Below are 22,643 nucleotides of genomic sequence, written 5' to 3'. Positions count from 1 at the left end.
ATTAATATATTACATTTAAATTCACATTATCTTTATATAATTTTTATATATAAATAACAAATTACACATTATTCGCTTACAATTTTATTTCACACTAAACTAAACAACAAAAAATATAATTATTTATATTTTTATTTTCGTTTTTATTTTTCACCTTCAATCAAATGCTCCTTTAAGTCGGTATATTTTTATTTTGGAATTCATAATTTGAATTATATTAAAATATAATCATAATAGGATTCCTCCACAGCATTCACATAATTGAGGTATATATATATAGGTAGCTATCGGTATTTGATTATTATAGTTAATTATATATTTAATAAATTTTATATTTTATATAGAAACACTTTTTAAATAATCTCAATTTAAATTAATTGTAGATAATTTTTTTTAATTTGTGATAAATTATAAATTTTTAAAATTATATCTTAAAAAATATTTCTCTGTTTAATAATATTCATATATATGTATCATTATACTATATTTTTCTTACAATAACTTTGTTTTGTCTTTCTAATTTTATTTTTATAATATAGCAAAAAATTAATATATCTTATTTCTGATTTATATTATTTTACATATTCATTTAAAAAAAATATATTCAAACTTTTTTTAGTTCAAAGCATATGATAGTAAGAAAATCTTAATATATATATATATTAAAATGAATAATGAGTAAAAATAGTTGAGAGAGTAAAAAGATATTGGAAATTTGAAGAAACTGGCATATTTATTAATAGCACATCATTATTTGGTCCTTTTACCTTCAAAATTGCCTCAACTTTTTGAGACAATCTTGTTCCACTTGGCTGTACTATATGGATGCCAACCTAAGCCCTGAAACCTGAAAATTTACCATTGGATGGAGTAAGCTGGGGAAAATCCTCAAAGAGTTACATATGTTTTTTCGGTTTTAAGAAAATTAAAAAAGAATGTTAAGCTTGATTTCTAAAAAGAATTGGCTCAATTACAACATAAACTCAGGATGTTGCGATCTCAAAATAATTTTAATACTAATTGAGTTACTCTCAGTGATTAATCTCTACTTTTTATTTCTAACTCAACCCACCAGGACTCGACGAATCATTATCTGCCATTGTTGTGTCAATCACTCGAATAATTCTGCCTTCGACAGAGATTCAATTTGATTTTGGTTGCAGGAATATACAAATTATAATTATCAATAAATCGCTTATTCAACTCACAACCCCAAGGACTGGAATGGACTAGCTTCCTTTTCTAACAAGCAAGGATATGGAAACAAACACAGCATACAGATACCATCTAATATAAATACATTAATACAATTATTTATGAAGTTATAGAACATTATATGGAAAAAAAAATGCTAAATAATATATATTATCTTTAAAATATAAAGTATATTATTATTCAAATTAATCAATCTAAAAGTAAAAATAAGAAAATTAAATAAGAAATAGAAATAGAAAATATGTGTTTTAAGTTTTCTTTTAGTTTTATAAGAAAATAAATGTATTTATAAATACTATGAGCTAATTAGATTAAACAATTTTGTTTTTTGTACTAATTGTAAAACTGTTTATAAATTTAGAAAATTAAATTGCTACTTAGTCTAATTTTTTAATTTATTTTTGTATCCTAAAAGTGTTTGAACTGCATCCTAAACATATTCATCAAAGGTTTAATTACCTCATTGAACTTGTGTCAAGAGGCCGAATAGATTTAATTCCATTTATTCTAATAATTAGACCCATAATTTCTATCTAATGATCAAATATTCTAAATTATAATTCAAAATACACGTATACTAATATATGCTTGTGAATTTAGTTTTATTTCTATAAAAAATACTGACAAATAATTTAATTTGATTTATTTTTTTCTTTTAATTATTAAAATAATAAAATTACTCTCTATTTCAAGAATATACAACATACTTAATAAAATTAAAGTTTAGATTAATTGGACCCTTGAATAAAAGTCATGTGCCTATTTATTAGAAAAATCAAAATTGAACTTGTTTGATCCTTTTACATAAATCGCCTTTGTCCTAAACATATTCCAGCCATATAGATGAAAGTGAAAATAATAATGGCGTGTCTGCTCATGTCAACAGACAAAGCTTTTTATCTTTTAAAATCGTGGGTAATTCTTAATGGCTCCTTTGTAATTTTTTTTTTCTGTTTGATAATCCTTTAGCCTATGTAGCTTGTATGTTATGGTGAGGTAATTCTAATTTATTCCAGTCAAATTGATTAATTAGTATCTATTTATGTATAAAAAAGTTAACATGGAAAACTAATGACTGCATCTTTACACGATTAATTAGATGCAATGGCATTTGCAACCCGACAAAATATTTTGATACACGCTCTTCAAGGTAGCGAGACTTGGGGACCAAATGAAAACCTTGGATGCAGAACAAGGAAAAGATAAATACATAGAGGACCAGAGCAGTGAGACTGAGTAACACTCATGGACCGAGAAAAGAAAATAAATGAAAAATGACACAGTAAGAGTGGTAAGCATGACCTATTGTTATGATCAACATAGTTAAGAGAAGCTATATTATTTTGAAAAAAGAAGAAGAGGAAGGAGAAGACCCAATAAGTTACAGCTAAGCTAATCAAGCAAGACAGGAGACACAGCACTAATAGTAATAAGTTATATGTGCCCAAAACGTGTGCATACTGTAACCTCATAGCCCTTCAATCACATCAGCCATTGTACTTATTAATATATTATCTTATAATATAACATTATATTGAAGAAACAGCAGGAAAGAAAAATAAAAAAGAATGATCTCTCAATTTCAATTTCTATTTCTATTTCTATTTCCTTTCTTTCTTGTATCTGTGTGGATTAGAAAATGTCCGCGAATTTCCCACGCTTTAGCCTCTTTTTGCTTCACTTCTACTTCTACCTTATTAATTATAAAGCTACATAACTAGCTATCAATACCAATATCAAAATCTCGCCTATCTTATATTATATTTTTATTAGGAAAAGATATACATTGTTATTACATAATTCCAATATTTCAAGTTGCCGTTTTCTTTTTTCTTTTTTCTCCTTATATGGCCAATCCTAATGCCAATGCGACGCCGCCCCAAGAAGACCAACCACACCCCATACAAGTCCCTGAGCCAGGTCTTCTTCACCCAGAGGAACAGACAAACCCATCTCCTAGACCGGTCCGATCACCCGGTGCTTCATCGGGTCAGACCGGAAGGCATCCTATATATAGAGGGATTCGATGCCGGAGCGGGAAATGGGTGTCTGAGATCCGTGAGCCACGTAAAACTACGCGTATATGGCTAGGTACGTATACTACTCCTGAAATGGCAGCTGCTGCGTACGACGTCGCAGCACTAGCCCTTAAAGGCCCGGACACAGCCCTGAATTTCCCGGAATCTATTTTGTCTTACCCAATACCGATATCTACTTCTGCTACTGATATAAGGGCTGCTGCTGCTAGTGCAGCGGCTGCTAGACAGCCCAACCAAGAAACCGTGTCAAATCCAGACGGGGGTCGAGATGAAGCGAAGTGGAAGGCGGCGACGTCGTCTAGTGGCACTAGCCGTTTTGAGTCAGATCAAGAATTTATTGATGAAGAAGCTTTTCTGAACTTTCCAAATTTGCTAGTGGACATGGCGGGAGCAATGATGGTGAGTCCTCCAAGAATAAATACGCCTTCGTCTGATGATTCGCCTAGGAATTCGGATGCTGAAGGACTATGGTCTTACCCTTAATATAAATTTAGCCCATTCTCCTAGTACAAAAGGGATCTATTTTAATGGTAATGTATGTTTTTTTTTTTTTCTTTCTTGATTTAGATCATGGGTTTTGTATGTGCTGTGCCATCGACCATTTCATAGAGTAAGATAGCTGGTAGGATGATTTGGGTGGCTGCATAAGATAATTTAGGTTTGTATATTTTACACGTCAGGGGTACGTCTCTACCATGTTTCTATTTGATTAAAAAATGAGAGTTAGAGACTTCCTCGAGTCCATTCTGAGAAATCGGTCTGATATTTTATGGTACGGATAGCCTCTCATCCCCACAATTGTTTCAGACTTTTCCTTTTGTTTTCATTTTTCTTTTGAGTTTTTATAGCTTAAGACACGGGGGTTAGAGCTTTATCGGACATGGCTATAGCTAAGGCTATGCGGTGCTATTCTATTGTTACATCAAACTCTATCCTTTTCTTCTTCTTTTTTCCTGCTCTTGAAATGGCATTGTAATTATCTTTCCTCTTTTGTTATTGATTTGGACAGTGATGTATTATATTAGTTTTCTTTTTTAGTCACATGATGTGCATTGTACAAGAACGAACAATGTCGCAAATAGTTGTAAAGATAATAAGTTGATGTTTTTTGGGGTTCAATTATCATTATCTGCCAAATTAAATAATAGCTAAAAACATAACTCACATGCATCATTATTTGCAGGTAGGGAGTTGAGTTAGACAACATGTTTTTATGGGATCTCTATTGAGTTTTTTGTTTGGCCTGCTTGCTATGCTTGCGAAGCAGAAACTACTAGTTTTGATTCTTTTTGTTCCTCTTCAAGTATAAATAATCAGAGCACTGGTACAATGTTGCCTATACAAGGTCTTTTTGATGTTGGTGCAGAAGAGAATAGAGTTTTTCTTTTTTGCTTCCTCACGGTCTTTGCACCGTTACATTTGTTCATGTTCCAGGTTTTGGCATGTTCAAATTGAAAAATTCAACAAGGAGGAATCTGTAAGGTAAGAAAGTGGAGATAGTCTCAGTCTCAGCCAAAGATATGTTTATGTTTAACTGACTGATTTTCTTTCTGCCATCTCCTGGCCTTGTAAAGTTCTTCCTTTGGGCCCCATATACCTGCAAATTCTGGCACTGTAAAGATCAGTTATCAATGACTAGTTGACTCACTTTGCCCTAATAACTAGAGTTGGGAATCAATGGCAAGGCCTAACGTTTTTAACTGAAAAGTTTGAACTTACTATTAACTCTTGAAATTCGAGATTAGATGTTCCTCTTATTGTCATCCGATTAAATTTTACTACATACATCAAAAGATTGGGTTATCTCAAAGAATTAGCTGCAAAAAGGGCAAAAAAGAAAATTACAAGTCATGTCGAGTAGTTAATGGATTAATAAACCATTCTTCGTACAGCACAGCTTGGATGTTATTTAATGCGTTAGACGTAAAGTAAAAGGGGTGTGATGTCCTCAGTTATCAAAATCTGCAGCCACAGACTCAATAAAGGGATAACCCTAATTTAGATAGTGAAGATGATTATGAGGTTTTATTATAAATGTTCTAACTACAATGTCTAGTAGCTGTAGTTAGTAATTTGAATTGGAAGATTTTATTTTTCTTTTGCCTCTTTCTGTACCTGAGAAATTTTAGGAGAAAATAATGCTTGTTGGAATCTAAACCCCTTTGCCTCTATGCACAGTGTGACAGGCACTAGCCCATCAGGTACAAGAGCAGCAGGCGGATTGGCAGATCTTGATTCCCATGTAAGTAAGTTTTATATACGCAACTATACGTACAATGGTGATCAAAATCATCTTTACTGTTAACAGTTGCTATACATCAGTGATCCAAAATATTTTCGAGCAAATTACTTGGTTGATTAGATTTAACTTTTTTGAGTTTCTAAAACATGCAAAATGTAGTAGACAAACAAAAACATTGTTTGTTAGCCAGGTGTCTGAGCAAGAAAGCCAAAGAAAAAGGGAAGAAGATGAATCCTGCACCTGCACATTTGACGAAAACAAACAATAAAAAATAAATAAAAAGATCTGGTGGAAGTCGGCAACGAAATTTGTGGCGCAGTTTTAATGACTAATTTGCTACTTTTTTGTTGAAAGATGAACATATAAAGGTAGGTAAACAAAGTGGGCTTAATTAGTCTTATAAATAATTCAAGTTAAATGGCTTGAAACAAATGAACTATTCAATTCATCTGCATGAATAAAGGAATTACCGACATTAAGCTGATGGGAAAATAAGTAGGAATAACATAAGAAGCCAAAATAGAGATGAAACTAATGATGATCATTGAATTGTCATAATTTCATCTTTTAAATTTTGTCATATATAACATAACATAAAAGATATAGCTAGATTGTCCCCTTTGACAAAGTATAGGTTGTCCACAAGTCGACACCCAAGTTGAAGGGTTTTGGCTCCCAACTGGCTGAGTTGACTAACAAATTTTGTTGAAACGGTACATAGAAACCTACCCAGATAGGCGGCATCTGAATTGTGAATCGAGGTATAAGTAGTACCAGGTTTCAGGGCCTAGATTCTGAAAGATTATTAGACCAGCGGCCAAACCCTTGCGCCTAACTTCACTATGTTTATTGGAATACTTGCAATCAATTGTCCACACATCAGATATTCCTAACCTCAGTAGTAGTACTACTCTCACTTTGCAATATGAACATTCTCATCAGGTTGCAAATTGCAGGTCAAATATAAAACCAAACTTTCCCACTAGCTTAAACTCTTCAAGAATGTTCGCTGTGTAGCTATACATAAGAGTTTAACACGATTAAGCACATCGACATTATAGATTTTTAATGCTCATTCCCACAAACTAAATCATGTCTTTTCTGCTTTTTTCCATGTGTTGGCGTTGGACAATCTTACCAGTAGGAGAAAACAATCATTGTATTGATTCTACTGATTAATTGATATAAAGCTTGAATTGGGGAAGTGATCTATGGACTATGGTTGATGCGTCATTCAAATTTTAATCAAAGTCTTTAAGATTGTATGAATATTTCCCATGAAACTTAAGTTTTTTGAACTCTCATGTCAATGTCATAAGAATTCATGCATATAGTTATGTCTTATTTGTTGCAAATATGAAGTCAGTCTGACAACATATGATGTGAACTGTGCTGCGCCCATGTTTCGGGATTTCTGTATGAGCTTAATTATCAGGCCAAAGATTCTGCTAATCATTTATATGATTCTCTAATGATGATGATCATTTTTTTTTCCTTGTCATTATTTTTCCTGTGAGAATTTCAAAGATTTCATTTTCTATAAAATGAATGAATAAGCTTATATGTTTGATTTACAAGAAAGTACATAGGAAAGATGTTAGATATGACTCGATAACTCTCTTTTTTTCTTTTTTCAATTAACAGAATAAATTAATGAAATTGATTAAACAAGTTCCCCTAACCATGAATGAAACAAAAATATTAATCTAATTTCAAAGAAAAAGTAATGTTATATCACATGATTTATTTTAAAAGAAATAATACATGAATGATATGGAAGAGTAGATTTTGCTAAACATTTCTTTTCTAGTTATTAAGATTAAAACTAAAACTGTTTAAATTTAAGAACCAATGGGAAGCATTTTCCCTTTTATTATGAAACTTTAGCGAAGATATATTTTCCTATAAAAGAAAATTATAAATAATAAATAATTTTATTTATTAACTTTAAATAATACAGCATATATTATTCATCTAATCCTAAAGTGTAATATTATTATGTCATGGTTATACATTTGGTGCAAATATTATATATATAAATTTATAATTCTAATTATATTAAAATAATTAATATTTACTTTGATAATATTTAAAAGATATATATTTCAAAAGTGTAAATAATTGAAAATTTGAATCAATGAAATTGATTGATTTTATATATATACAAGCTTAGAAAAGATAATTACGAAGACCGACTTAAATTACTCAATCTAATATATATTTATATATATTTTTTGAGCGGATGTAACAACAAATTGCAAACAAACAAAGCAGAAAAGCAATTGGGGAAAGAAAGGTAATAGTCAGTTTTCTATAAAGTAGAATGATTTTGATTCATCGGCCATAAGAGGATGACGATTCAAGACCATTAGGGGAGAAAAAAGAAAGAAAAGGCAATATATATATATATATATATATATATATATGGTCCACAACAGGAAATTGATTATGCTTAAACTTTTATTACAGAGCTTTATGATGATGAGTGATACGAAGAAGCACTGCCACCAACTCCAACTGGGTCAGATATTTTTCAATATAATATCATTATTACTGCAAATTGGATAGGTTCAGTTGAATCAGTAGTCAATGACTGTTGCAAATGCGGCTAAAACAGAAAAGACATGAAATTGAAATGAAAGCATATTTATTTATCGTACTACTGCCGGTATTATATACAGTAAACTATCTGCTTTTTAGGCAAAATATACCGATCTTTGTATAATTTAATTATTATTTGTTAATATAATATTTATGGACTATCAAAATAATAAAAAAATAAATTATATATTCAAATTACATAGTAATTTAGTAAAAAAAACTCAATATTGCTTCATTTATAATTTTATAGTTTCTTAAAAATTATTTTTATTACTCGAATAAAAATGAAGCAATAAAAGTACAGATAAAAGAAGTTCTATTTTCTAATATATTTTCAAATAAATATGGTGCAAACTGTTTAAATATGAAAATATTCCCACTAATAAGCTTTGAGTTTATGAAATTATAGTTAATGCTAGATGAAATGAAACATAATGTTGCTTTATCTGTAAGAATTAGGAAGTGAGATTAATGTTTTACCGTAGAATTAAATAGTTATAAAAAGAATTGCCTTTAAGTTTGGACGAACTACATTGATAAAACCAAACTAGTTACTAGATTTAGATGGGATGAACCTTTTCTGACGAGTCTTACTTTGTTTTGTCCAAGAGATAGATAGATGTACCTCATAGAAAACTGAACATCATGCACTTGAGGGCCAAGTCCAATAATAACTAACTCAACAAGCCTGTTTCTGGTACCCAACTTCACTCTCTTCAAAGACAAACACTCGTGATAAAATATTTGTAGAAAAAACAGAAATTGACTTACTTCCATAAAAAATGATGTATAAAACAAATCAAACTCAATTTCTTTTCTTTATAGAGTGAAAAGATCAACCAAGCTAAGTCTAAAATGACTTTCTCAAAAGAAAAAAATGTTAAGCCTAATTGGCTTTAGTTTATTTGCAACTCAAAGGCCAGGCTTTTTGCGATTTTCTTGCTAGATTTAATCCAGAGAATTTATCAATTTGGATCCGGAAAATTTTATTTTCTTCAAGAGAGAGATGAAGCCATTTACATAGAGAAGAAAAGAAAATGGCAAAGAATCATCTTTGATAATGAAGAATTACTGAGAGTTGAGAGAAGTAAAGAGATAAAAAGGCATTTTTATCCAAATGTATTTTGGCCATTAACTAGGGCGTAGCCGCAGTCCGCAGCCTATTCAGTCGTGCTCGTGACCGTGCCAAACTGACTGAACTTGGAATGAAATGATAGCGAAGAGGATAACTGTGTTGCCATTGGACTATAAATACACAAATGCATGGTGCTGAGCCAATAACAATACGCATGTATTTTACAAGGACATGGTATTGCCTATTGCCTATTGGATATTGGATACGGGAAAAACATATTATTGGATTATGGACTTGGACTATGACCCAATTCTGGTGACCTATAATTCTATATAAGGTGGAACTGGCCCCTTTTCCATACGATAGGTCGCTTGTTTAGGCTTTTAGCAAACTGACACGGACAACCACAAACATTATGAAAAAGACAGGTTTGGGGCAACTCTCCTATGTATCAACAAATATAATAAAATACTCTCGGCCTCAGGTGTCCAACAGGTTTGGCTCTTGACACTTGTGTATTGGATGATAAAACAAACTGAATTCGGACTCTTTCTTGCTTTCTATTAATCCGTACGCTTCTCAATTTCCATACTAACTTCCTATAATTATTCATTCTTCACTTACTTCCAAACTATAATTTGGCGTCGAAGAAAACAATAATATTGAAGGTGGGTGGGAGGGAGCGGGACCCAATCGGAACATCAACTTTCTATTAAATTATTTTGTGAAAATCTTCGGTACAAACGGGTGTGGGATGTGGATTAAAACGCACGTGGTCCACGCGTTTCCGCGTATAGAAACGCAGCTCAGCTTGCGTGGCATTTCACGCACTGCTCAGTTGATGGGGATGGGAGCGATGGCAGTTGGATTAACTGTCAACCGTGTTTTGGGAAGTGTGTGTGACGTCACTGTTAAAAAAAGTTGTCCTTTGATTCTATGTGCCTCCTCTTTCCCTTGTACTGTACTACCTTCCCAAGAACTTTCTAGTATCTACTACTCTCCCATTTCAACTCTTTTATAATAAATAATAATAATAATAATAATAATAATATTATTATTATTATTATTATTTTTAATTTGTTCATTTTAGAAAAATTATATATTACCTTCTTAATTAAATTGTTTTTCGTTTATAGGGTTTGATTCACTAGGATCCAAATGATATACTTGTGATCTATTTATTAAAGTCGATATATAAAAAAATTAAGATATATGATTTAATATGTATAAATAATTTTTGAAAAAAAATAAATAAGATAAATTATAAAAAAATAATTCAAGATTCAATTGATTTCACTAAAATCAAAACCGTATTAAAGAGAAATTAGTTTTAGACTTTGAATGGTAGATTAAAATAGTTTTAATAAATATAAATTTTTAGTTGAGTCTACTTTTAAATATCAATTTTTATTTGAAATTTATTTTTTTATTATTATACAAATTAGAAAAATCTAGACGTTGTAAATTTTTTTTAAATAAAATTAATTTTCTTTGAAATGTATAACTAATTACTTAAATAATAAGCTTAAAATTATCTTATAAATGATAAATTATTTATAAAAATATTAATAATATTTTAGTTTCTTTTATTGCGAGATTATTGAGATTTTTCAAAAGAAGAAAGGGGGTAAAAGGGTGCAAATATCGGCGAGTAATTGACACGTTCATACCGGTAATAGGAACGGAAAAAACTGAAACTGTCCGCTGAGACTGACCCTTTGACTCTGACAGCTAAAGTCTAAAGATGCAATTTTTTAAATTATTATTATTATTATTTTTACTTAGACAGACATTAAAAAATTCGAGAAACAGTGAAACAACACAAACCAGAAGAGGTCAGTATCACACGTGTCAATCCATGAAAAAACCATCAACTTCTGTCCCCTCTAACAACAGCTGTTACACTAAAAAGACCCACTCCAAGTCCAACTTCACTTGTTTCCCATCCCTTATGTTAATTGCGTGGATAACCAGGCTGGCTCCTTATCATCACACTCCGTGTTCTTTCGCGTTTCCTCACAAAACCTTCGATCTTTTCCCCTTATAACTTATCATATATAACCCATGGAAATGCATTTACATTATTTATCTATCCAAAAATACCCAATCAAACACTTAATTAGATTCACTTCACTTGCTGACAACACTTAAAAAAGCTTATCAAAGAAATGGATGTTTTCTCTCACTTTTCTGACCCACTTCCTTTTGGGTTTGATTCTTGCTGGTCAAATTTAGTATGTTCTCCAGTTTCGGATGGTACAAGTGCTCCTCGTGCTAATTTCTCTGATGAAGAAGTCATGTTAGCTTCCAGTTATCCCAAGAAGCGTGCAGGCAGAAAGAAGTTTAGAGAGACCAGACATCCCGTTTATCGTGGAGTTCGCAGGAGGAATTCAGGGAAATGGGTCTGTGAAGTTAGAGAGCCCAATAAGAAATCAAGAATTTGGTTGGGCACTTTCGCCACCGCTGAAATGGCCGCCCGTGCCCATGATGTGGCGGCACTAGCTCTTAGAGGAAGGTCTGCTTGTTTGAATTTTGCTGACTCATCTTGGCGGCTCCCAGTACCAGCTTCTATTGATCCGAAGGATATTCAAAAGGCGGCAGCAGAGGCCGCCAAGGCGTTTGGGCCAATGGAGACAGAAGGGTTTCCTTGGGATGAGTCAAAGCAGGAAAGTAACGCGGTGACACCATCAGAAGAGGTGGTTTCGGAGAACGTGTTTTATATGGATGAGGAGACTGTTTTTGGAATGCCTGGATTGCTAACAGATATGGCAAAGGCCATGCTATTGTCTCCGCCTCATTGCCTTGCAGAGAATAGGGAGGAGGTAGAAACAGATGATGCAACAGATGTGTCTCTCTGGAGCTTTTCTATATAAATGGATATTATTGGTTTAAGAGTCTAAATCAAAGTGTTTATCATCCATCAGGCAAGGTAGGATTAAGAAGCAGTACTATATTATTGTTCCGTACATAATATTTTTTTGATTAGTACGGTCATATGTTTCTCGAAGAACAAAGGGCTTGCGCGTGCGTAAGACTGAAAGAGATGTATTATGGAAAGTTAGTGATTTGGGCATTATGGTTAAGTGAAACCATATGCTATTTGCTATATATGTATACATATTATGAATTTAGAGAGGCCAGTGTACGTATTGATGGGGAAGCTTTTGGTATGTAAGTTCGGATAATGTATATTATGCATATTTCCAATCCAGCCCTCCTACTTTGAACATACTCCACCTTCCAACTCTGTGGCTACCATGTACTAACTTGTTTTCGAAACAGGACAGTTCTAAAAATGATATGGAAACGTACTCTTTATCTTTCCTTCTCTTTCTAATTTTTGCTATTACAACTGTAGGGTTGGCCCAATTTTGGCCAGCCCTAAAACTGGACTATCATTCGTGAGCCTTAGCTCCAAGCAGAACTGCACTTTACTGCTTTAGTAATTTCATTTAATTTTCAATTGTAACCGTTGTTTAGATGAACAAAAAATAATATCAAAACTCCAATAAGAGAACTAAAAAAAGAAAAAAGAACTACCTGCTACCTTTTTGGTAGTCATATGATAATGAAGAGAAGAAAAAAAAAAAAGAAAAACAAAAAGTAGAAACACAATATGGAACAGGATTCTTTCACATCTCTGGTGAAGAGGATAAATTTGTTATCGACTCTATACATCGATCAGATCACCATAATCATAAACAGAAACACAGTTCACACTTAAGATTTTGCAGCCTTGGTTCCTTTATAAGGAAAAAAAAGGCCAACTGATCTCAAAATTTGAGTTCCATCACAGAATATGTATACCGCATTTTCATTGGAAATAACAGATGACACTGAATGTGTAACCATCTGGAAAAAAAAAGAAGAAGATGAATATGCAGGAAAAAAACGGCTTTAGTTGTTTGACACATAGTTGAGCCTGCAATTTTGCTCGACACAATCCACCATCCACTTACTGCAAACACTGGGTAGAGAAATGCTACTTGGTTTTCTTGAGGAGACATGATGTCCTAAACTCAGCATCATCCCTAACAAATCTCCACCAAAGATACGCAAATGGGATGGTACTTGCATGCCAAAGTGCATGAGCATCAACAAATCCATGGTACGGTGGGAAATCGTATATTTCCAAAAGCATGGCAAGACCTCCTCCTACAACCACCACCCACAACTTCCACCGAGATGGATGGCCAGTGATACCTGCCCAAACTGCCCAAATGAGTAGCTGAGCTATTCCCATGGCTGTACACACTTTTAAGTTGAGGCCTGCAAAGGAGTTGAACCATGTAAATCCATATCACAAGAGAGCGCACAACATTAGCCAGTACACGACATTTCCAACATGTTCTGTTGATATTGCTTTCAATCATCAGAGAAGCTTTTCTACTTTAGTTCTATTTTAGCATGATATTCATAATAAGATTTTTAAATAGGGATTAATTATAGTTCATCCTATAGCATGTAGGATAATAGAGAGAGGATTACCATAATCAAGATTATAGAAGTTCAGATACATGATATGTGTTGTAAGAAATGCTATCACAGGAGCAGCAACCATGACTCTTGCAGCCTCATCTCTAATGCTGAAAGCTCGCAGTATTGCTAGAATAAAGGTAAAACCAAGTAATGCCACAGCAGATGAATAATCTAGCTTCTCTGTGAACTCAACATCTCTGCAATCAATTCAGAGAATAACATAGCAGATAAAAATAAAAGATGAAGATCATCATGAAAAATTATAAGGAGAAGGAGGTGTGTACATATATATATATATATATATATATATACATATAAAGGCCATAGCTTACAGAATATGTACAAGCTTTAGGCTTTCAACAAGAGGAGAACAAATTCAAGCTTTGCAGCAGTCATTTATGCAAAAATGCTAAGGTTATATCCCCAAATTCTCCCATTCTGAATCCCTCATTTAGATTATACTTGGACAGTGGCTTCTATGCGTCTACACAGAGAGTTGCATAACGCATTTGAATTTACAAGTGCATACATTATTTATGTAAAAGCACACATATATCTATAGTCTAATGTTGAAACTTCTAGAAAACCTGTTCCTTTGCAAAACATATGCTACCTTTAATAAAATCAGAATCAATAATTATTATCACGAATAGGAGATTCAACATCCAGTTCTCTGAGTTTCTCTCACAATCTAGTTATCATAAGTACCAGTGCCGAACTCTGTCTTTCTTCACTTTAATGTTTACTAGTTGGTTTTAGTATACAGAGACGGATATAAGGTGAGGCGAATATAGACGTAATAGCAAACAGAACTCTAGAAACAAAGGTCAAAATTGTTCTTCCTCCTCCTACAATCCAGGCACAAAACTTTTGCTGAATAAGAAAGTTATATGTGAAGACTGGAAGAAAGCTTGAGCCTTTTCTCTCCCATTATCTACTTGTAAAATGACTGCTTACCGACTGTGGAAAACAGCACTCCAGAACCAAGCATTCATTGATAGGATCCCATAGATGTGCCACAAGCCACTGTATTCATAATAAGTCTTCTTATTTGGCCTCAATGGCAGCTTGTAATATACAAGGATGAAAAAAGATACCCAACCATGGAACTGAATGGCAAGGTTGAGTGCAGAGAGAGCAACAGAAACAGGTTCCTGCATTCACAAACAACATTTACTCTAGATGACTGGATCACATCTCCAATTCAGTTGTGGGGTACATGAAAAAAGTAATGACATAAAACGTTATAGATAAGAACCTGGATTCCATATAAACGTCGAAATGGCCATTTCCCATGATACTTGACTGGCTTGTCACCGAGTTTCTGTCTTTCTTCCTCTCTATCAAGCATGCACAGATATCGACAATCATTGTGACAGTCCCATTGTTTCCATTCAAGGTAGAGAGGCTCTTGCCGATACCATGGTCCGTCAATAGGTTTTCCATCAGATGAGAACTTACAATGTTGGAAGCATTTTCCACCTGCACATCCAGTTTTCTCACAATGCTCCATGCAAGCCCTGATAAATGAGCAATCATTAATATAACAACAATTCCGACAGACTAGTAGTTGATAATAATTGTAGAAAAAATCAAACCACTAGGAGCAGAACAGTACGTGAATAAGGGCTATCTCCTACAAAAATGCTTTCTAATTAATCATGCCTCCAATCACCTTTTAGAAACCCAAGTCGTTTTATTTTTACATTACTTTCAAAACGGCCCTAATACAGTTAACTTTACAATCTATAAGAGAAGCATCAAGCCTGGACTTTTGAACACGCTAAACCAGCATCCCAGCTGCGTGGCCATTCCAGAGTGAAGGGCATAAGAAGCGAACATACCCATAAGGTGGGTGTATGAAGAAATAAGATGCCAAGTAACAATCTTGAGATCCAATGTTGCTGAAGTAAACAAAAGTTAAAGAGCATAACTCGTAAAGGTCAATCACCCAAGTGACTAGTTTTAATCATTTTGGTAATGACCGGAACCAAACCCAATAAGATCCGATTCTTATTAATTCAAATTCTCATAAATGAGCTATACACTCTGCTCATTTGTTTAGTCAACTCCATTTAGTTCAAGATTTAATATACAAGTAAGGTGTATCTTTGAATTCTTTATTTGCAGTAATTCACCTATGATACTCCTGCACAGCCCAGAACCACAAATGTACAAAAGACCATGACAGCAAAAACATTTGAATTCTATAACATGTGCATAAATATCTGTATTTATAAACATGTTGCTCTTTTTTGGTGCAACAAGAAAAGTAAATATATGAAAGTACAAGTAGGCGATATGCTTGTGTAGGCCCTAAATTCAATCTCAATCTCAAAAATGAAACATTTATAGTAACTCTTTTTAGTTGCTTCAAAAGTTTGTTTCTCCTCATAACAGTGGTATTATGGTCCACACCCAAATTAAGTTAAGAACTATATTCAACTTTGATCTATCAATGCCATCAAGAAACTTCCTAGACATGGTTTCACCTGCTGAAAAATGCAATTACATATCATATATCAATTCTATCCTTGGATTTATTACAAGAACATAACCATAAAAGAAAGAAAAATACAAGGGTATCGTAGAAGCCACAACTAAGTCAACTGCTCAAAAAGCCTAAAGATTGAACTAAAAAAAATAAAATTGGTATATATATATATATATATATATACACTCCAGGTATCATTGCTAAAGCTTAGATTACATAAAATTCACAGCAAGATACATAAATGAAAGTTAAAACTTAAAGGAGAGCTTTACTGATAAATCGGATCAGCATCACCAGCACTTGCGTCAAGACCACGCGCTAAACAGACGAGTGACAAAGAAAACAGAATCCAATGAAACTGAGCCATTCGATTCAATGAAAACTCGCAAAAAGAAGAAGTAACAGGTAAGAGATTTTGTCTTAATTTAAAAGAGTTCTATAAAATCAACGGCTGATAAAAACGAAGTTGGAGCCAGAACGATGTGATAGATAGGGCTCCATGGAATTGGAATCACGCACACAATAAGAAGAAGCAGAAGAAGCAGAAGAAGAAGGAAGCATCAGAAATAACGTATTTGCGTGTTTGCCACTGAGCTCGTATTGAGATTGAATCGAGTTCAACTTCAACTCGTCACAGAGAAGCAGCTGGAGAGGGAGAGAGAGCGGCGACGAGCTACGGATATCGAAGACTTTTTTCCTTTTTTTTTTTTTCTTTTGGATGGGGCAGGCAGCGACCAGAATCTCGTGACGAGTTGATCCCGGAAAAGACGACACGTATATACTCGTTCTGTTAAATGATGTGACTAAACTGCCCCTTTTAAAAACTTCAACTAAAATAACCATCCATACGGTGTCGTTTGGCAGAGGAATTAAATTAGACCAATCCTAAGGCACGATTATATAGTACGGATATTTCGACCAAATAATTGGAGATTCTACCACTGGTACTGGCCTTCTTTGGTTGGTTGTCCCTCTTTGCAGGCCTCACCAACAACATCAACAGCAACAACAAACATCATGGCTTCTGCAACTGGTACTGGCCTTCTACTCCAGGCCAATTCCACGCGTTTTCTACCATCTAACTGTCACGCTCGTCCATCAAATACAAAACAGAGGCGATTAATTCATTTCCCGCCAACTCAATCATCTAACGCGATACGATGGAGTGCCAAAATCCACACAATTCCTTGCGCCTACGTCTCAGGGCCACCGACTGTCGGCGAGCCTGAGCCGAAAGTCAAAGCGTCTGATGCCACGAGCGAGAAGGTGCAGGAGTCGCCTAAAGTAATAAGCTGGGGGCTTTTGTGGAGTCTTTTGCTTAATCATAAGCTAAGACTCGCAGTTTGTGCTATGTCTCTTGTCGCTTGCACTACTTGTACCCTCTCTCAACCTATTTTTTCAGGTAACAAACAAAAAAACCCATAGATTCAATCGTTTCCATTTTTAACTGAGTTATTTAGCTTCATAGCTTACATTTTCGAATGTGCTTTTTTTTTTTTTTTATAATTCTTCAATACAACGGAAATCTCTCATATTTAGTATGACTTTTTGAGAGTTATAGTTCTTATTATTTTTTGTTGTATTGGTGTAGGCCGATTTTTTGAAGTGCTGATTGGAGCAAGGCCAGAGCCTTTATGGAGGTTACTTACTAAGGTTGCAATTGTATACTCTTTGGAACCGATTTTTACTGTGATATTTATTGTAAATATGAACACTGTCTGGGAGAAGGTAATGTCAACATTAAGAGCTCATACTTTCGGGAGAGTTTTGATTCAAAAGGTACAATCTTTTTTGATAAATTTATGACTTTTTTTCTTTTTAAATGCTAATTATATATTATTTAATACATTTTTGTTCTTTTATTTAGGTGGAATTTTTTGATAGATACAAGGTTTGTAGCTGTATCGATTGGTTTGAGAAGTTATATTCAGTGCAAGTTAAGAATTTCTTTGTAAGGACATTTTTGGTGTTTTACTCTTGGCAGGTTGGCGAGCTGAGTGCTTTGTTAACGACTGAAATGGGTTCGCTTAAAGATATCGTCAGCGAAAATGTGTCGAGGGATCGCGGATTTAGGGCAATTTCTGAGGCAAGCCACTAAAGTGAGCTTTTATATTGCCTAATCATGTAGTAGGTTCTCATCTCTTGTTTAGATGGACTGCATCTACCTTTTTAGCAAGCTTAAATTACTTTTATTTGATTGCTATTCACATGGTCTGTTCTAAACTCTTATGAGATTGCCATGCATGATTGTGCAGCCAGAAAGTGCTGATGTTTTACATATCCCGTATTCTTTGTTTTCTGCAGGTTATTGGGACTATCTGCATACTATTCACTCTGGCCCCTCAACTGGCCCCAATTCTAGGCATATTAATGCTGAGTGTGTCTGTTTTAGTGGGTAAGTATTTGTGCTTTGGGGTTCTGTTAAGCTAGTGCCTCCACTCTGCTTTATTTTAGTGGTTTTTTTTTTGGTATTTAATAGTCTGTCCGCATGATGAATAAATTTCCTGTAAATGGCGCAGCTAATTTTTTATTTCAAACTTCACCACTTAATCTTTTATCCGGTTTTGCAAATAATCTGAACCCTGATAAATTTCTAGGACGCGAGGCCTAGAATTGGCGTTCATCATTGCTTCTTCTGTTGTCAGTGTTTCAGAAACATTTATATTTCTTGACATAGAGAAATACTTAAACTTTTCTCTCCTGCACTTGCTTTATTCAACTCAATTACCCTAGTAAACTTATAATGCCTTATTTTTTTGTTCCTTCTTTAGTACTCTGTGTTCTGTTACCTGCTTCTAACTAGAATACTATTGTCAAGCCATATACAAGCGGTCAACTATACCTGTTTTTAAAGCTCATGGAATGGTCCAAGCATCCATGTCTGATTGTGTGACAGAAACGTTTTCTGCTATTCGCACTGTAAGTCTTTGCAATGCTCTGCCATACATGTTTTTTTTGCCTATAGCTTATGTAACATAGTTTTGTTTTAGAATAAGGTACAATTGTTGTGTACCAGTGAGGCTAGTTGTTCCACATTAGAGTGAGGCTGTGATGTAAAGTGGGAAACATATTTGCATGATAATTGACATAGTGTTTTTTGTTTTTGCAGGTGAGATCCTTTGGTGGCGAAAAGCGCCAAATGTCAATGTTTGGTAGCCAGGTGAGACCTTGGTGATGTCTCGAAACTGTTATCGCTAGCACTGCTGGTTTTGCTGCATATATGTTCTTACAGAGTTATACAGATCATTTCCATGCACTTAGCATTTATATGAAGGAATTTGGCAGGTTCTTGCGTATCAGAGTAGTGGCATAAAACTTGGCACCTTCAAATCAGTGAATGAATCATTGACAAGAGTTGCTGTCTATGTTTCTTTGTTGGCTTTATATAGTCTTGGAGGTAGCAAAGTAAAGGCGGTAAGCATTTCTACTTGGTGGTTGCCTCATTCAAATGCCATCTATCTCCAGCTGTGTACTCACCAAAATGTGGTATTAGGAGGAAATTGCTAGAGATAGTTCTACCTTTCAGCAGTTTGGTTCTTAATTATCAAACTTTGCAGAATTTTATTTGTTTTGTTAATTTTCATTATGTCTAAGATTCAACAGGAAAAGCAAAAGCATCATTATCTCTAAGGATTCGGAAGGAAAAAACCAAAGCAAATTTGTGGTCTCTTTATCATGGACTCTTGTGATCTCTTTTTCCTGATTATTACCATCTTAGTGTCTGTTATTGCACATGCTGACTTTTCTTATGCCAAACTTATATGACTTTTTTTTTCCTGTATTCATTCAAAATAATGCTTGCAGGGGGAACTCTCCGTTGGAACTCTTGCTTCTTTTATTGGATATACTTTCACGTTAACTTTTGGTGTGAGTCCTATGTTACTTTTTTTACATTATAATGGCTTTCTCTCTTCAATATACTCCATCATGTAATAAAAACTTTCAGGTCCAAGGACTAGTTAATACATTTGGAGATCTTCGTGGAGCATTTGCTGCTGTTGAGCGAATTAATTCTGTTCTTTCTGGAGTAGAAATTGATGAAGCCCTCGCCTATGGATTGGAAAGACAAATTCAGGACAAAGAAAAGCATGATGAGATAATTAAATTATTTTTCGTTAGTGGTTATAGTGGGAAGAATAACTATTTAAACATGCATTACATGTCTGCCTTGAAATCAGCTAGTGACCTGAGTACCTATGCTTGGTCTGGCGATGTTAATCTTGAAGGTTTAATTGATGCAAATCTATTTAATTTCTTTCACTTGTACAGTTACAAGTTTCCCTACACCTTTGTTATGATTTAATGATCCTACAATATGAGCTAATTGTATCTCATACTGTTCATTTCATAATGCCAACTGATGTCCTCAATTTCTTCTTCAGATGTGCATTTCTCTTATCCTCTGAGACCTGACGTGGAAATCCTGAATGGTCTTAATTTGAAACTAAAACGTGGAACTGTGACTGCTCTGGTGGGTTCAAGTGGTGCAGGCAAGAGTACTATAGTTCAGCTATTGGCACGCTTTTACGAGGTTTGTTTACTTTTCAAAATCGTAACTTGAAAGTTGAATTGCAAGTTGTTATTCGTTTTCTTCCCATCAGGAATGGGTGGAAATTCATTATGCAATTGTCATTCTTGCAGCCTACTAGAGGTCAGATAACAGTTGCTGGAGAGGATGTTCGGACATTTGAAAAAACTGAATGGGCTCGAGTAGTATCCATAGTGAATCAAGTAAGTAGCTGGATGTCCAGTTCTGATCTTCTGTTTGAACACACTAGCAAGCAGTTTCCTAGTTAATAATTGCAAGCTGACCATTTATTATTCTGGAATACAATTGATTTAGCTCTAAACCAAGGGATTCATTGCTTAGCAACTGAACTTATTTTGAAATATCATTACTGAGCTTTGTTTGACATTGGACTATCTTTTGGTTGAGAAATTCGGTGGCCATTGATGTCAATTGCAGATACATCAAAATACCTGCTTGCATAACCAATTTAAATACACGTAATTTATTTATACATGTTTGGTTTTTTTATCAAAGTCAATTGACATACTTATGGAGACATAGCATTGAACTGACATTGGCTCGAATCAGATAATTTCATATCTGATATAAGTTGTGTATATTCTATGTACAGGAACCTGTTCTTTTCTCAGTGTCTGTTGGAGAAAATATTGCATATGGTCTTCCAGATGATAATGTATCCAAGGATGACATAATAAAGGCTGCCAAAGCTGCTAATGCTCATGAATTTATAATTTCACTTCCAAAGGTTCATTGTCTTTGAAATGTGCCTTTTATATTAAATTTACAATGTTCATATTGCATGCTGAAACTTTATGTGGATTGCAAAGGGTTATGCCACTTCAGTTGGTGAGCGCGGAGGTTTACTGAGTGGAGGACAGAGGCAGGTATGCAGTAGTTGTTGGGAGGGAGAGAGAAGTAGTTGATTTGTTTTTCTGATCTTCATTCCTTGTTGGCGGGGTAGGAGTAGGATTTAAAGATCAGTAATGGAATTTTATTTTTATATCTTCATTCTTTAGAGAATTGCGATTGCAAGAGCCCTACTCAAGAATGCTCCAATCCTGATTCTCGATGAGGTAAGCTCCTCGTTAGCTTCTCTATGCGTATATATAAATATCTGGTATCTTGCATCGACATCATAATAATTTCTTCAAGCTATATCTTTTCTACATCACATTTTGGATGCTATCCTCCTTCAAATCTGCAATAATTTTTCTTTTGTTTTTCCTTAATGCAGGCAACTAGTGCATTGGATGCAGTCAGTGAACGCCTGGTCCAGGATGCTCTTGACCATTTGATGAAGGGCAGGACAACATTGGTGATTGCTCATAGATTAAGCACTGTTCAAAATGCCCATCAAATTGCACTTTGTTCAGATGGGAGGATTGCTGAACTGGGTACCCATTTCGAGTTGTTGGCTAAGAAGGGTCAATATGCATCATTGGTTGGCACTCAAAGATTGGCATTTGAGTGACATTGAAATTGCAATACATTATTAATAGTTGAAGAAATATTCAGCAAGTTGGTATTTAGTTTTCTAATTGGACTCCATGGTGCTTCTTGCTTCATACACAGTTCTTGTTGTGCTTTTGCCCTGAGTTTTCTTTCCCGTTGTGTAGACACTCCAAACATTGCATTTTAAAAGAAGTGGGAAAATGGTTGCCCAAGGAGTGATGCAGAGCTTAAAGTGAGGAAGAGCTTCTGCTGATAATCAGTGACATTATTGTGTGTTAAGTTATAGGAGATTATTTAACACAAGAGGGGCATGATGCTGCCTATTCATTGTTGAACAGATGAGATTTTAAGATATTACAGATAGCTAGAGTTCAAGGATTATTGTTAGTTTTCTCTCAGAACAATTGTTGATAGTAATAATTGTAATGGTTATTGGCAATTACTGCATTGATTCTCAGTTATTTATAGCCATGGTGTTTCTTTTCTGGGTTGTTTTGGTTGTTGGTATTTAATTC

General features: G+C 34.2%; 4 protein-coding genes across 5 annotated transcripts; 3 read left to right on the top strand and 1 right to left on the bottom strand.

Annotated features, from left to right (window-relative positions):
• Positions 1-2,861: 2,861 nt before the first annotated feature.
• On the top strand, positions 2,862-4,961 carry LOC8258301 (ethylene-responsive transcription factor ERF026). The gene has a single exon (XM_002510799.4). The coding sequence runs from the start codon at positions 3,063-3,065 to the stop codon at positions 3,735-3,737; it is 675 nt and encodes a 224-aa protein (XP_002510845.1). The 5' UTR covers positions 2,862-3,062; the 3' UTR covers positions 3,738-4,961.
• Positions 4,962-11,224: 6,263 nt separating this feature from the next.
• LOC8258303 (dehydration-responsive element-binding protein 1A) lies at positions 11,225-12,495 on the top strand. The gene has a single exon (XM_002510801.4). The coding sequence runs from the start codon at positions 11,341-11,343 to the stop codon at positions 12,043-12,045; it is 705 nt and encodes a 234-aa protein (XP_002510847.2). The 5' UTR covers positions 11,225-11,340; the 3' UTR covers positions 12,046-12,495.
• Positions 12,496-12,816: 321 nt separating this feature from the next.
• LOC8258304 (post-GPI attachment to proteins factor 3) lies at positions 12,817-16,874 on the bottom strand. 2 transcript variants are annotated; one of them, XM_048372775.1, is made up of 6 exons: positions 16,418-16,527; positions 15,418-15,555; positions 14,910-15,171; positions 14,609-14,805; positions 13,661-13,848; positions 12,817-13,441 (listed from the first exon to the last, which is right to left on the bottom strand). In XM_048372775.1, exons 3-6 carry the CDS (start codon positions 15,162-15,164, stop codon positions 13,155-13,157), a joined length of 927 nt encoding a protein of 308 aa, XP_048228732.1. In that variant the 5' UTR covers positions 15,165-15,171; positions 15,418-15,555; positions 16,418-16,527; the 3' UTR covers positions 12,817-13,154. The 2 variants fall into 2 exon arrangements, with proteins under 2 accessions (XP_048228732.1, XP_048228731.1); XM_048372774.1 differs by lacking the exon at positions 15,418-15,555 and having other exon boundaries at positions 16,418-16,874.
• A 159-nt stretch (positions 16,875-17,033) lies between these two features.
• LOC8258305 (ABC transporter B family member 28) lies at positions 17,034-22,613 on the top strand. Its single transcript, XM_002510803.4, has 16 exons — positions 17,034-17,547; positions 17,737-17,924; positions 18,013-18,036; positions 18,130-18,231; positions 18,450-18,540; positions 18,964-19,064; positions 19,255-19,305; positions 19,431-19,559; positions 19,950-20,012; positions 20,092-20,371; positions 20,528-20,676; positions 20,787-20,876; positions 21,287-21,421; positions 21,504-21,560; positions 21,693-21,749; positions 21,911-22,613. Exons 1-16 carry the CDS (start codon positions 17,163-17,165, stop codon positions 22,145-22,147), a joined length of 2,139 nt encoding a protein of 712 aa, XP_002510849.1. The 5' UTR covers positions 17,034-17,162; the 3' UTR covers positions 22,148-22,613.
• The last annotated feature ends 30 nt before the right edge of the window (positions 22,614-22,643 follow it).

This window comes from Ricinus communis, chromosome 4, assembly GCF_019578655.1.
Source record: "Ricinus communis isolate WT05 ecotype wild-type chromosome 4, ASM1957865v1, whole genome shotgun sequence".
Classification (NCBI taxonomy): domain Eukaryota; kingdom Viridiplantae; phylum Streptophyta; class Magnoliopsida; order Malpighiales; family Euphorbiaceae; genus Ricinus; species Ricinus communis.
This window is presented reverse-complemented; position numbering and strand designations above follow the sequence as displayed.

Bases quoted from the DNA above. Each gene is read 5' to 3' on its own strand.
- LOC8258305 (XM_002510803.4), top strand. From the start codon at position 17,163: ATGGCTTCTGCAACTGGTACTGGCCTTCTACTCCAGGCCAATTCCACG. The intron at 17,925-18,012 runs GTACAATCTTTT...TCTTTTATTTAG, and splicing joins GGAGAGTTTTGATTCAAAAG to GTGGAATTTTTTGATAGATA. The intron at 19,306-19,430 runs GTGAGACCTTGG...GGAATTTGGCAG, and splicing joins TGTCAATGTTTGGTAGCCAG to GTTCTTGCGTATCAGAGTAG.
- LOC8258304 (XM_048372774.1), bottom strand. From the start codon at position 16,512: ATGGCTCAGTTTCATTGGATTCTGTTTTCTTTGTCACTCGTCTGTTTA. The intron at 15,172-16,417 runs GTAAAGCTCTCC...CTCATTTATCAG, and splicing joins GATGCTGATCCGATTTATCA to GGCTTGCATGGAGCATTGTG. The intron at 13,849-14,608 runs GTAAGCAGTCAT...AATTGATTGCAG, and splicing joins AGTGCTGTTTTCCACAGTCG to AGATGTTGAGTTCACAGAGA.
- LOC8258303 (XM_002510801.4), top strand. From the start codon at position 11,341: ATGGATGTTTTCTCTCACTTTTCTGACCCACTTCCTTTTGGGTTTGAT.
- LOC8258301 (XM_002510799.4), top strand. From the start codon at position 3,063: ATGGCCAATCCTAATGCCAATGCGACGCCGCCCCAAGAAGACCAACCA.